The sequence below is a fragment of the Panthera onca genome, chromosome B2, assembly GCF_046562875.1.
Source record: "Panthera onca isolate mPanOnc1 chromosome B2, mPanOnc1 haplotype 2, whole genome shotgun sequence".
In the NCBI taxonomy this organism is placed as follows: domain Eukaryota; kingdom Metazoa; phylum Chordata; class Mammalia; order Carnivora; family Felidae; genus Panthera; species Panthera onca.
The window spans coordinates 124,091,090-124,103,775 of record NC_138343.1 but is presented as its reverse complement, the minus strand read 5'-3'; the positions used below and the strand labels follow the sequence as shown (position 1 = coordinate 124,103,775).

At 45.5% G+C, this 12,686-nt stretch overlaps 1 protein-coding gene across 3 annotated transcripts in view; it reads right to left on the bottom strand.

Moving 5' to 3' along the window:
- Nucleotides 1-12,686, bottom strand: part of ARFGEF3 (ARFGEF family member 3) — a 185,259-nt gene that overhangs the window by 40,708 nt on the left and 131,865 nt on the right. For all 3 annotated transcript variants that reach the window (XM_060616769.3, XM_060616770.3, XM_060616771.3), the window contains 4 exons: nucleotides 12,240-12,560; nucleotides 9,849-9,982; nucleotides 7,466-7,611; nucleotides 5,525-5,704 (listed from right to left, as the gene is read on the bottom strand). In XM_060616769.3, coding sequence (XP_060472752.2) covers nucleotides 5,525-5,704; nucleotides 7,466-7,611; nucleotides 9,849-9,982; nucleotides 12,240-12,560 — 781 coding nt within the window. The remainder of the gene's footprint in view (nucleotides 1-5,524; nucleotides 5,705-7,465; nucleotides 7,612-9,848; nucleotides 9,983-12,239; nucleotides 12,561-12,686) is intronic.

Here is a 12,686-nt window from a genome sequence, read left to right as displayed (position 1 = left end):
CATTTAGTATTTCTTATAGGTCTGTTAGCAAGAAATTCTTTCAATTTTTGTTTATCTGAGAATGCTTTTACTTCATCGTTATCTTTGAAGGGTAATTACTCTAAATTATTCACTGACTTTTTTTTTTTTTTCTTCCAGCACTTTCAATAGATCTTTGCATTATCTTCTGGCTTTCATTCTCTCTGGAAAAGCAGCAATTAATCTTATTGTAGTAATGAACTATTTTTCTCTTGCTGCTCTCAAGGTTTTGTCTTTGAGCAGTTTGACTATAATGTATCTACTGTGGATCTCTATGTATTGATGCTAATTGGGGTTCCATTATTTTTTGAAATATGTTTTCTCACCCTTTGTCTTTCTCATCTATCTCTGAACTCCCATGCCTTGTAAGCTTGATATTTTCCCACAGGTCTTCAAGGTTTTGTTTCTGGTCAAACAATCCTCTCCAATCTTTAGAATGGATAATTTCTACCAATCTACCTTCAAAGTTCACGAATTCTTCTGCCATTCCAAATAGTTTTCATTTCTTTAGACTATTTTTGAGTCATTGTCATCATATTTTCCTTTCATTCTTTGAACATATTTATAATAGCTATTCTAAAGACTGTCCCTCACCACCAATATCTGGGCTCATTCTAAGTCACTTTCTGTTTGTTTGTTTGTTTGTTTGTTTGCCTCCCCTCTCAATGTGTCACTCTTTTTTTGTCTCTTTGCATGTTTTTTTCTTTTTTTTTTCTGTAAATTTGACATTTTATATAATAGAGTGTAGCAATGCTGAATTCTGATTAATTTTTCTGATTTTTTTTTAATAAAGGGTTGGACTTACACTGTGCAACATCTCTTCCTATGTATGAGAAGCCAAAGTCTCTGGCTCAGTTTTTTTTTTTTTTTAAATTTGTCATGTCTTAGCCTTACTATCTCGTATTCATCCCCATGTCTGCATAGGTTAGTGGTCAGCTGATGAAGCGGGAAGAAGTTGTGCTCAGATAGCTTGAGCCTTTAAAGCTCCCATTCTCTTCAACCAATCCATGTGTGTAGATTGAGGAAAATATTCCAAGGTTAACCAGTTTTCAAGTTTCCCTGGTTTTTACCTACTGATGGTGGTATTTGTATGGTCTATCTTACACCGTGTTTCAGTCAGCCAGAGATGTGCAAGGAACTTATCTAGTCTTTCTATTACGTCTCTGGTTTTCAGAGACTCATGTTACATTTCCTTTTTTTAATTTTTTTTTAATGTTTATTTATTTCTGAAAGAGAGAGATAGAGCATGAGTGGTGGGGGCGGTGCAGAGAAGAGAGGGAGACATAGAATCAGAAGCAGGCTTCAGGCTCTGAGCTGTCAGCACGGAGCCCGATGTGGGGCTCAAACTCACGAACTGTTAGGTCATGACCTAAGCTGAAGCCGGATGCTTAACTGACTGAGCCACCAGGTGCCCCCAAGACTCACGTTACGTTTCTTACCGGTTCACTGCTCGCTGCAACCTTAGGCCAGCAAAGTTGCGGGGTTCCCCTGTTCACTTCCTAATGAATTCACCACGTTTAGTTGCCAAACCAATGGTCTTTTTTCATCTTCGTCAAACCAAGTCCATCATTTATAGGAGAAACACTGATGATTTTCCAGGTTAGCTCCACACTGGTCAAACTCCTATTTTCTTGCCAATATCTTGAGAGCAAGGGTGATGGGTATGGTCTTTGCCAGGAAGTCAGGCACTTCCACTGTTCCCAACCAAAGTTGTATCAGAAACTATTTCTACACACAAATGCTACTCAATTTGTTGTCTGTCCTTGGTCAGTCTCTAGAAACCTGAAAGTGTTGCTTTTGACAATTTTGTCCTGTTTAATACTTGATTTTGTGAGGAAGATCCGTTAACTTTTTCATGCCACCGTTGCCCAAATCCCTCCTGTCCTAAATCTTCCTCAACATATTTAAGCATAGTTATTTTTTTATTATTTTTAAAATAATTTCCTTATTTTTTAATTTACATCCAAGTTAGTTAGCATATAGTGCAACAATGATTTCAGGAATAGATTCCTTAATGCCCCTTACCCATTTAGCCCATCTCCTCTCCCACAACCCCTCCAGTAACCCTCTGTTTGTTCTCTATATTTAAGAGTCTCTTATGTTTTATCCCTCTCCCTGTTTTTATATTATTTTTGCTTCCCTTCCCTTATGTTCTCCTGTTTTGTATCTTAAGGTCCTCATATGAGTGAAGTTATAGATTTGTCTTTCTCTGATTAACTTCACTCAGCATAATACCCTTTAGTTCCATCCATGTAGTTCCAAATGGCAAGATTTCATTCCTTTTGATTGTCGAGTAATACTCCATTGTGTGTGTATGTATGTATGTATGTATACACACACACATACATACCACATGTATGTATATACATACATACATACCACATCTTCTTTACCCATTCATCTCTCAGTGAACATTTGGACTCTTTCTGCATTTTAGCTATCGTTGATAGTGCTGCTATAAACATTGGGGTGCATGTGCCCCTTCGAAAGAGCACACCTGTATCCCTTGGATAAATATCTTGTAGTTCAATTGCTGGGTCCTAGGATATTTCTGTTTTTAATTTCTTGAGGAACCTCCATACTGTTTTCCAGAGTGGCTGCACCAGTTTTCCATTTCCACCAACAGGACAAAAGAGATGCTCTCTCTCTGCATTCTCGCCAACATCTGTTGTTGCCTGAGTTGTTCATGTTTGTCATTCTGACAGGTGCGAGGTGGTATCTCACTGTGGTTTTGATTTGCATTTCCCTGATGATGAGTGATGTTGAGCATTTCTTCATGTGTCGGTTGGCCCTCTGGATGTCTTCTTTGGAGAAGTGTCTATTCATGTCTTTTGCCCATTTCTTCACTGGATTGTTTTTTGGTTGTTGAGTTTGATAAGTTCTTTATAGATTTTGGATACTAACCCTTTATCTGATATGTTGTTTGCAAATACCTTCTCCCATTCCGTTGGTTGCCTTTCAGTTTTGCTGATTGTTTCCTTTGCTGTGCAGAAATTTTTATTTTGATGAGGTCCCAATAGTTCATTTTTGCTTTTGTTTCCCTTGCCTCCAGAGACATGTTGAGTAAGAAGCTGCTGTGGCCGAAGTCAAAGAGGTTTTTGCCTGCTTTCTCCTCGAGGATTTTGATGTCTTACATTTAGGTCTTTCATCCATTTTGAGTTTATTTTTGTGTATGTTGTAAGAAAGTGGTCCAGGCTCATTTTTCTGCATGTTGCTGTCCAGTTTTCCCAGCACCATTTGCTGAAGAGACGGTCTTTATTCCATTGGATAGTCTTTCCTGTTTTGTCAAAGATTGGTTGGCCATACGTTTCTGGGTCCATTTCTGGGTTCTCTATTCTGTTCCATTGATATGAGTGTCTGTTTTTATGCCAGTACCATACTGTCTTGATGATTACAGCTTTCTAATAGAGCTTGAAGTCCAGGATTCTGAGGCCTCCAGCTTCGGTTTTCTTTTTCAAGATTGCTTTGGCTATTCGGGGTCTTTTCTGGTTCCATACAAATTTTAGGACTGTTTGTTCTAGCTCTGTGAAGAATGCTGGTGTTATTTTGATAGGGATTGCTAAGCGTAGTTATTTTAAAGTCTGTCTCTGGTAACTCTGATGTCTGGATCCCCGGCTGAGCATGCACACATGTGTGTGTATTTTTATTGTTTTTCTTTTTGTTTTCAATGACATGTTATTTCCTTTTTAAAAATATTTTACTTTTATTTTTGAGAGGGAGAGAGAGAGAGAGAGAGGGGCAGGCAGAGAGACGGAAACACAGAATCTGAAGCACGCTCCAGGCTCTGAGGTGTAAGCACAGAGCCTGATGCAGGGCTCGAACTCACGGGTCACGAGATCATGACCTGAGAGCCAAAGTTGGACACTTACCCGACTGAGCCACCCAGGTGCCTCAACATATTATTTCCTAATGAGCCTGATTAGTTTTTGATTGAATGTAGACACTGCACATGCAAATCAAGAAGTAATCTGAATCCTTGGGACGACATCATCTTCTAGCAGAGAGGTATTCTGCACTATGGCTGACACTAGAACTCTCAGTCATTCATCTCGTGTTAGGAATTGGGATTATTCCCCGTTATGACTAGTCTGTTTAAGTTTCACTCCTCCTCCTAATACGTCCCCCTTTTCTCTTCACGGTTCTGCCCCCGAGAGATCGGTGTTTCATTAAAGACGCTAATCTTGCTTAGTTTTTCAATCTTTTAGCTTCCTCTTCTGAGATTAGGGGATTCCAGTTCACGGAAAGTAGTCTCAGGCACCAGGTACAGACTCTGGGTATTCTTTTTCTCCTAGATACTGGCCTCATAGCTATCGAATACATAGTTGTATTCCAATGCCTTCCAGTGATTGAACAAAACATTTTTTTATCCAACTTTTTCTGGTTGATCCCTGTGGGAAGTTGATCTGAACTATTTAATTCACTATTATTGAACCCTCCCCCACCCCCCACAATTTAGAGTTTAGGTATTAACTTGCATTTTCCTTGCTTTCATTTCCTTAAGCTTATTAGGCATTCTTATTTAATATTTTGCAGGCCAAGATGCCAATATTTCAATGCTCTTTAGTCCTGATGGTACCACCTGTTCCTTCGGCAGTTTCCTCTGACTGCTGCCTTGTTTCCCTGTGTGTTTTGTAATATTTTGTAAATGCTGTGAACTCACATATGCTGGAACTTTATTTGTGGGATTCTTTTGTGGCCCGATTTGAGAAGAGTTCCTCTGGAGGAATTTCTGTTGCTTCTGTCACGTGCCTGTATAAGGCTTCTCAGTCCACCAGCGTGGTCTAATTTCATATGCTGACCGTATAGGAAGCCTAGCTTGTAATTTTAAATCCTACAGAGTTTTTTTTTTTTTTTTTTTTTTTTTAATCTTTATCAAGAGCCAATGTTAGGGAGAGGCTGCCAGTATCCTCAGGGACGGTGATACTTGGATTTATTATTCATTTAACTTTGGCCTGAGTGAACCCCAGTTTTGTAAGGTTTGCATCGAGATCTGTCTCCCATTCCCGTGGCCTCAAGAATGTGATAAGCAGAACTCAGCTCCAGCTGATGGCAAATCCCCTCGTGGCAAAGCCAGCCTTCCCGTTGTTACTTAGTTCTGGACATCTTAGTATTCTTTACTTTCTTGCCAGAAAGCGTCAACGTGCTTCAAAGGGATTTATAAACCTTTACTTAACATTGTTGGTAGGTTTCAGAGCGTGGGTCTGTGTTCCTAGCCCACCGTCACGCTAGGCATGAAGTGTCCAGAGGGTACTGTAGTGATCAAGAGTAGGGGAGAGGTATGTGAAAGTGTAGACCGCTACAGCCAGATTGCCCCGTTTCGAACCCCGGTGCCACCCATCACTAGCCGTGTATCTAGTTAGCTAAAGCGCTTCCCCTCTCCGTCACAGATTCCACGGCGGGTTAGTAGAAAAATGGAATCTGCAAAGGCCGCAGAGCAGTGGCAGCCAGCGTAGTCAAGAAGAGCCCGCGGTGGGGCTGGCGACGCCGACTTGAATGGCACCCTGACCTGGTCCTGGACGTCCTCGTCGCACAACTCCAGTTGCATGATGCGCTCAAAAGGCCGGAAGAGGGCTTCGTTGAAGTGAAAATGGGGCGGCTCGTTCCAGTCGGTGAGGACCTCCGTCAGTATGTCGTGGATGAAGGAAACAGCCTTCTGAGACACATGTCTTTCCTTATGGCAGGCAGCCTGCGAAATTCGTGAGAGAGAAGAACACCGTCAGGACTTCGGGAAAATGGTTTCTGAGGTTCCTAACCCCCCCCCCCCCCCCACTGTAGGGAGGTAAAGGCAGCAATTCTGTTAAAGTAAAAGAGAAAAAAAAAATCCAAGGAACAAGTATAGATAAACAGGACACTAACATTGAATGTTTAATCATTTAACCGAAGACCAGGCACAACTCCAGTTTTACTTTAATATTTCGGGAAAAATAAGAGCTTCTAGTAATTTCTTTTTTTCCCCCCCTTATAACGTTTCAGTTTTCTTGGGCGTAGAGAACACATGGACCATCGAGACACCAGAACCTAGTTCGGGGAGTTGCCCATGCTCTCATTTTTAGCCATGCCCCAGGTATGAAGATCAGATGAGACATCATCCCTCAGAGAGGCGGGCCACCTGCACCGATAGTGCTCTGATTGGGTCACATCTTTGGATCTTTAGCAGTCCTCTCTCACACGGACCCTGGGCTTGGATGTCCGACCTGCTCTGGAAAATGGGACAATACCAAACATCGCATGAGTAGAGAACTGAAAAGTGGTTCTGATTCGGGGTCTGCCCTCTTGCTTTCCTCGGGAATCCTAAGAATGCCACGTCAATGAGCCAGGGCTGGTCCGCTGAAGGGAGAGAGACCATGGAGAGAGGCCCACTTGTCCAGCCCACCTAGCCAAGGCCACCGGGAGCCAGCCGACCACAGACGTACAAGCGAGGCGAGCTGAGATCAGCCAAGCCTGGTTCAGACCAGAAGGGCCCCCCTGAGCCCAGCTCAGATTTCTGACGGACAGAATCATAAGCTAAGTAAATGGTTATTGTTTTAAATGGCTAGGTTTTCGGGGTGATTTATTATAGTGTAACAGGTAACTGATACACGGTTCTTCCATGACCAAGTTGTTATTTCCTTGCTAGAATGTTCTCAGTTTAGTGAATTAAGCTCCAAAAAAAAACCACCTTTATTTTATGACATAGCTCTACCAGATGAGCACTAAAGAAGGAGTAAGAATAGTTTTTAATGAAAAACAAGGCAACAGTTTTCCCATCAACTGAGAAGTAGCCAGTCGTCATGTGTTGAAATGCTTAGTTTGTATGACAGAATTTATCCTATGAACTGCTTTGTGGGAGAGTGAAAGGGGCCCCGGTATTAATTTTGTTGAGAACACTAGGAAGTATGGTTAGTTGCAGGGTGCTTCCTAGATTATATATAATCAGCTATCAGAAAAGGGAGGCTGGCAGGAGCAAAAGGCATTGGTGTAATCACGCATAAAACTGAAGCCTTGGGGCGCCTGCGTGGCCCAGTCGGTTGAGCATCTGACTCTTGATTTCGGCTCAGGACATCATCTCACGATTCGTGAGACTGAGCCCCACGACGGGGGATTCTCTCTCCCTCGCTTTCTGCCTCTCCTCTCCCTGTGCCCATACATGCTCTCTTTCTCTCTAAATAAATACACTGAAAAAAAAAAAAAAAAAAGCGAAGCTCCAGCCTTGGTTAAAACCAGAGCATGAAGAATGAAAAACCGGCTGTGGGAGGTACCTAGCCAAGTCACGTAACTGTAAAGAAAGAGGGTCAGGGTGACACCGTGGTGGTACCGCCCTTTGCGGTGACTCTCTAGGTGCCGTGACGGATAGAGAACCGTGATGCTTGTGCCCAGGCGCTGCTCTCGGGCCACAGTGCTCTTTGTCCGCACACTGGCTGGAACCCCCTGCACTGGCTCCGCTTTCCAGGTGCTCACAGGTGCTCACCTCCACCAGGTGCGGGGCCACCAGGCTCCAGCAGCGCATCACGTGGAGCAGCGGGCGCGATTTGCTCCGCACGATCCTCAGCATGGCATCCCCAAGGCGGAACAGGTGCAGGGCACTTTTCCGGTCTTGGGTGGATTTAACTTCTCCTGTAAGAAGGCAAGACCAGAACACCCAAACACACAACTAGCTGGACCCATTCGAGCGCAGAGAGAGGCTAAAAATACCCAGAGCGGTAGGATTAGTCAGCGGGGGGCCAAGCAAGAGGAGAGAGGACCCTGGATTCAAGACAGGGTGGCTCACTCAACAAGGCCAGACCCCACCCCTCCGAGTCACCAGCAGATGCCCAATGCCTGCTGTGACAAGTGTGAGCAAGGCTGTGGATGAGGAGGAATGATGCGGTGGTTAAGGAGGAGGGCGGGGGAGTCCGGCTGCCTGGACTCAAATCCTGGCTGAGCCACTTAGAAGCCGGGTTCCGCTGGACCAGAGACTTCCCTCTCCAAGCCACGTTTCTGGTTGTGCAAGTGGGGATAACAGCACTCACCTCTTCAAGTTACTTTAAGGATGGTGCTCATCGCGGGGCTTGGCACATACGTACTGACCCCCCCCCTCCTAGCTCGTTGCTGTCGTCACTCATGCTCTACTTTGATAGCCCTTAGTGGCACCTCTGAAGCCCCTGCCAAGCAGGTCAGGCCCCTGCCCACTCAATAACATGCTTGTTTAACCTGCTCTGTCTGGTTCCGTGCAGTCCTTGCCTACTCTGACCTTTTGCAATTTCTTTGCCCCGTCACCTTGGTCTTTTCCCTTCTTGTCACTTTCTTCTCACTCATGTCTGGCTTCTCTCATGCCGCCTACAAAATGCTGATCATTATCACGCTCCTCCTTTCTAATTAATCTTGCCATATCAAATAAACTTCAAAATGACAGTAAGAATAATCGCTGACATTCACCGAATGTTTACTCTCCATCGAATGCTGTGCTGGTTCTTTAGGTGTCGTCAGTCACGTTATTTTATTTTATTTTTTTTAATTTTTTTTAACGTTTATTTATTTTTGAGACAGAGAGAGACAGAGCATGAACGGGGGAGGGGCAGAGAGAGGGAGACACAGAATCTGAAACAGGCCCCAGGCTCTGAGCCATCAGCCCAGAGCCCGATGCGGGGCTCGAACTCACGGACCGCGAGATCGTGACCTGAGCTGAAGTCGGACGCTTAACCGACTGAGCCACCCAGGCGCCCCACGTTATTTTTTTTTAAATCAAGCTTTAAACAAACGTAATTATTGCCATTAAGAACAATGAAATGTCAGGAAGGGAGACTGACTCACCCAAGACAACGCAGCTGGTAAATGGTGAAGGCAGCATTTTAACTCCCGTGTGATTCATTCCGAAGCAAATGCTGCCTTCTCCTCCTAGGTGTGCTGCCTCCTTCTGACCCTGCTCGTTGCTTTTTGTAAGCTGAGAGCTTGCTGATTTCTCCAATGCAAAACACTCTGAAGGCTGCCCCTGGGCTCAGGGATGCTCTGGACGTCTGATGGGTCTGGAGGTTAGCTTTATATAGCTAGGGTTTTAAAGTCTGTTAAAAACTAGCGGGGAAAGAGTTGTACTTCTCAAATCAGAATCTGCAGTAAGGATCAAAAGGCCAAACATATACACTTAGAACTTCAGATTCCTCAAGATGGAAAGGACTTCAGATGTTGCGCAATCCAACCTTGCCACCACAGCGCGTGCCCGGCCTGAACCCATCAGGACAGAGGCTCTCTGTTTCCGCACGACAACTGTGGCTGTTGACGGACAGTTGTATTTGTGAGCAACCTGCCACCCATTTGGGACCCACGGGCAGCTCAGTCCAACTCTGCTCCCTTCAGGAGGACCTTTCCTTTTCCCTTGGCCTCATCAGTGAAGACGGTGATATTGACTGATCGCTAACGAGACATGCCTTAATGGCAGGAGGCTTCTGACCCTTCCGCTTTTCTCTCCCACCAGTCCCTTGTGGAATTAGGCACCGCTGAGCTGAACGAAGAGACACGGTTTGTGATATGGAGATGGAGTCCCACCCTCATGTGAAGCTATCTGTACCCTGAGTAGCCACGCCATTTTCTACATCGCAAGCACAAAACTTAGTAGAGCAACTCAGCACCTGCTGTAGGTATAGTGACACCTATGGTGCCGGCAGCAGCGACATTTCCATTCATGGAGAATAATACTGTCACTCCACCCCCGCCCCTGCCACACTTCACAGCTGGAAGACAGATCGGCACCAGAACTCAGCCAGGGTACCGTGTGCAAAGGGAATGTGGATTCAAGTCTTCAGAGGGGCTGTTGCTATCAGGGATCTGGGCCGTTTCCCGCTACTCTCACAGCACAGTCTCTCCCGGGAAAGAATTACCTGGCATTGCCAGAGAGTAATCGACTGTGTCCGTGACAGAATGGAAGAGCTGGGACTGCGATGCTTTCTTCAGCTGATAAAGGAACCCTCCCAAAGCTGTGAGGTTCAACTTATCCGTAGCATCTTCAAAGAGCCTGGATGAAATAAACAGACTTGTTATCTGGAGACGATCTAGCCAAGTCTTTGTGGTAGAATCATTAGGACGGTTTTGTCAAATGGGATTAATGAAAATGTGTCAACACTGAAAATAAATCTATGTTATATACGTATTACTGCTGGGCACGAGTCTGCTCTAACTATGAGGTTTTAATCTAAGGGGCACAGATGATTAAAAAAAAAATCTGTGTATCCCCATGACTTAGCACAGCCATCCTAGACAGTAAGAACATGTTTGGCAAGACGTTGAAAACTGACAAAGCGTCGCTCCCTGAAACTGAGTAATGGGGAATAGAATCCTTAGAAGTAGCTTCAGGGTCCTAAGCTGTATTATAGAAAAGCCCACTGAGTGAATCAAGGCATTTGCTGGGCTACAACTGATGAGTCTAATGCTGGGCTTGGCCTTGAGAAGGACACAAAACCCAAGTAAACCCAAGCCTGTAAGCCCCCTCAGGGTGGGGCTAGCTTTGATGTTGCCTCTGACACACACCCAGAGCCTTGGACTTGGTGGGAACTCAAGCATCAGCCAAAAGAACAAACATCCCTAACCTAATGGGCCTTGCAGGTTCCTTTTGTTTTCTACTCAGCTGGGCGCAGACATTTCTGGCAGAAGGAGCTGGGAAGGAAGAGGGGAGCACAGGCAGCAGGGCTTAGAGAAGGATCGGAGGCTCACTGGAGTTCAGAAGGTTGGCATTAAATGTGCGTTTATATGGCCAGCCTTCCACTGCTCTTGGGTCACCTGCTGCCGGCCCTCCCAGTCTGTGCTCATACCAGAAGGACAAACAGCCCGTGGGGTGTCACGTGCTGGGCAAGGGAGAGTGTCGCCAACAGAAATGGAACAAGGAGCCTCTTTTGAAGAGGTTATAGGACACGTACGGGTTTTAAGACAGGAATTAGTGGATTAAACATTCGCAAACTATTGAAACAAAGACACTTTTCCTTGCTATTTTGTAATGCCTATTTTAATATTATTGAGTTTCTGCGTCCTATTAACCATTTCTTCTCTCTCGTTCCTAGTAAAAAAAAATCAGTGGTGGATAGTATGCACCACCTGGCACTCGTATACTGCTTTCCAGATGCCGAAACACTTTTACAGCCATCTTGTTGGATAAACAGGAAAAAGGGATTGCTGTACTGAGTTAGTAGATGGAGAAACAGAGTCTCAGCATAACTATTTATACAGACGTAGGGGCACCTGGTGGCCCAGTTGATTGAGCGCCTGACTCTTAGTTTTGGCTCAAGCCAATCCTACTTGGGATTCTCTCTCTCCTCTCCCACCTGCCCCTGTCCCCTACTCTATCTCACTAATACGTACGTACATATATATATATATATATATAAATTACATACCAAAATAAATAAATAAATAAATAGATAAATAAATAAATAAATAAATATTATATATATACACACACACACATATATACATATATATATATATATATATATATATGTATGTATATATATATAATACACACACACACATTACACACATACAACCAAAAACTATACAGATGTGACCTTGCAGTTAGCGTCAAGGCCAGGAAAGAACTCTCCTGAGCATCAGTGATTGCTATTCCGCTCTCCTACTCCCTGGCTGTCTGGCCCCCTGTACAAACTTCACTGCACCTGTGCTGGGGGCACAATGACCCAGCGTGGAGCCTGAAGTGAGGCAGGACTACATGTGACTGGTGACCAACAGCACTTTCAACATCAGAAAGCGTCACTGCTTGGGGTTATTGTTGAGTTTTTCCTCTCGACCGTAACGTGGTCAAATAATATATCACACTCTTGGATGTGGGACTGTAATTTTCATCCAAATAATGGATTTCTCCTATTTAGCAAGCTCTCTCCTAAGTGCTTCATAGTTAGTTCAACCTCACGGCTACCCTGTGAGAGAGTGACTTCGTGACCCTACTTTACGATGAGGCAATCAGGGCCAGGGGAGGTGAACCTGCCCAAGGTCACAGGGTACGTGCAGACTTCTAGGCCCAGGGAGCCTGCCTCCCGAGCCTCCGGTCTTAGTCGTCAGATGGCAAGCTGTTCATTCTAAGTGCAGGGCATGCTGGGAGACAGAAGTATGTTTGGACAAAACAAAAAATCAAAAGAGGCTTAAATGACCGGCCAGCGAATCAAATTGCCCTGGGAGTGATTTTGAGCCCAGAGAGACGGACGTGGCGCTGCCCTCCGGCGAGCAGCCGTCTGGGGTGTGGGGACCATGGCGTGCGCTCATACCTGTCGGCCTGGGTGGACAGTGTGAGCACGGCCTTGGCGGCACTGCTCCCTGTCATGAGGCCGCCCCCGCGGAAGTCGGAGGCCCGGCCTCGGCTGCCTTCCCTGACCAGCTCTTGGATGGAGAGGGGCTGGATGACAGGGGCCGCGCTCAGGGAGCTCTCGGGCTCCAGGTTCTGCTCCGCAGCCGAGTCCTCACGCTCTGGGTCGCCAAGGAGTCCAGAGTCCCCTGGCGCCCTCTGGGGTTGGCTGATGGTCAGAGGGGGCTGAGGGGTGCCGGCGCTGAAATGGGTGTGTTCTAACGTGCCCACGTACTCGCAGACCCTGGACAGAGTCACAGACAAGCAGCTGTTAGGCCTTGCCGCTCAGCAGGACAGCTCCGTAAATCCCACAGTGAGAGAAAGGAAGTCCGGCCAGCTTCACAGTCCTCCCCGATCTCCCTCCTTCCTC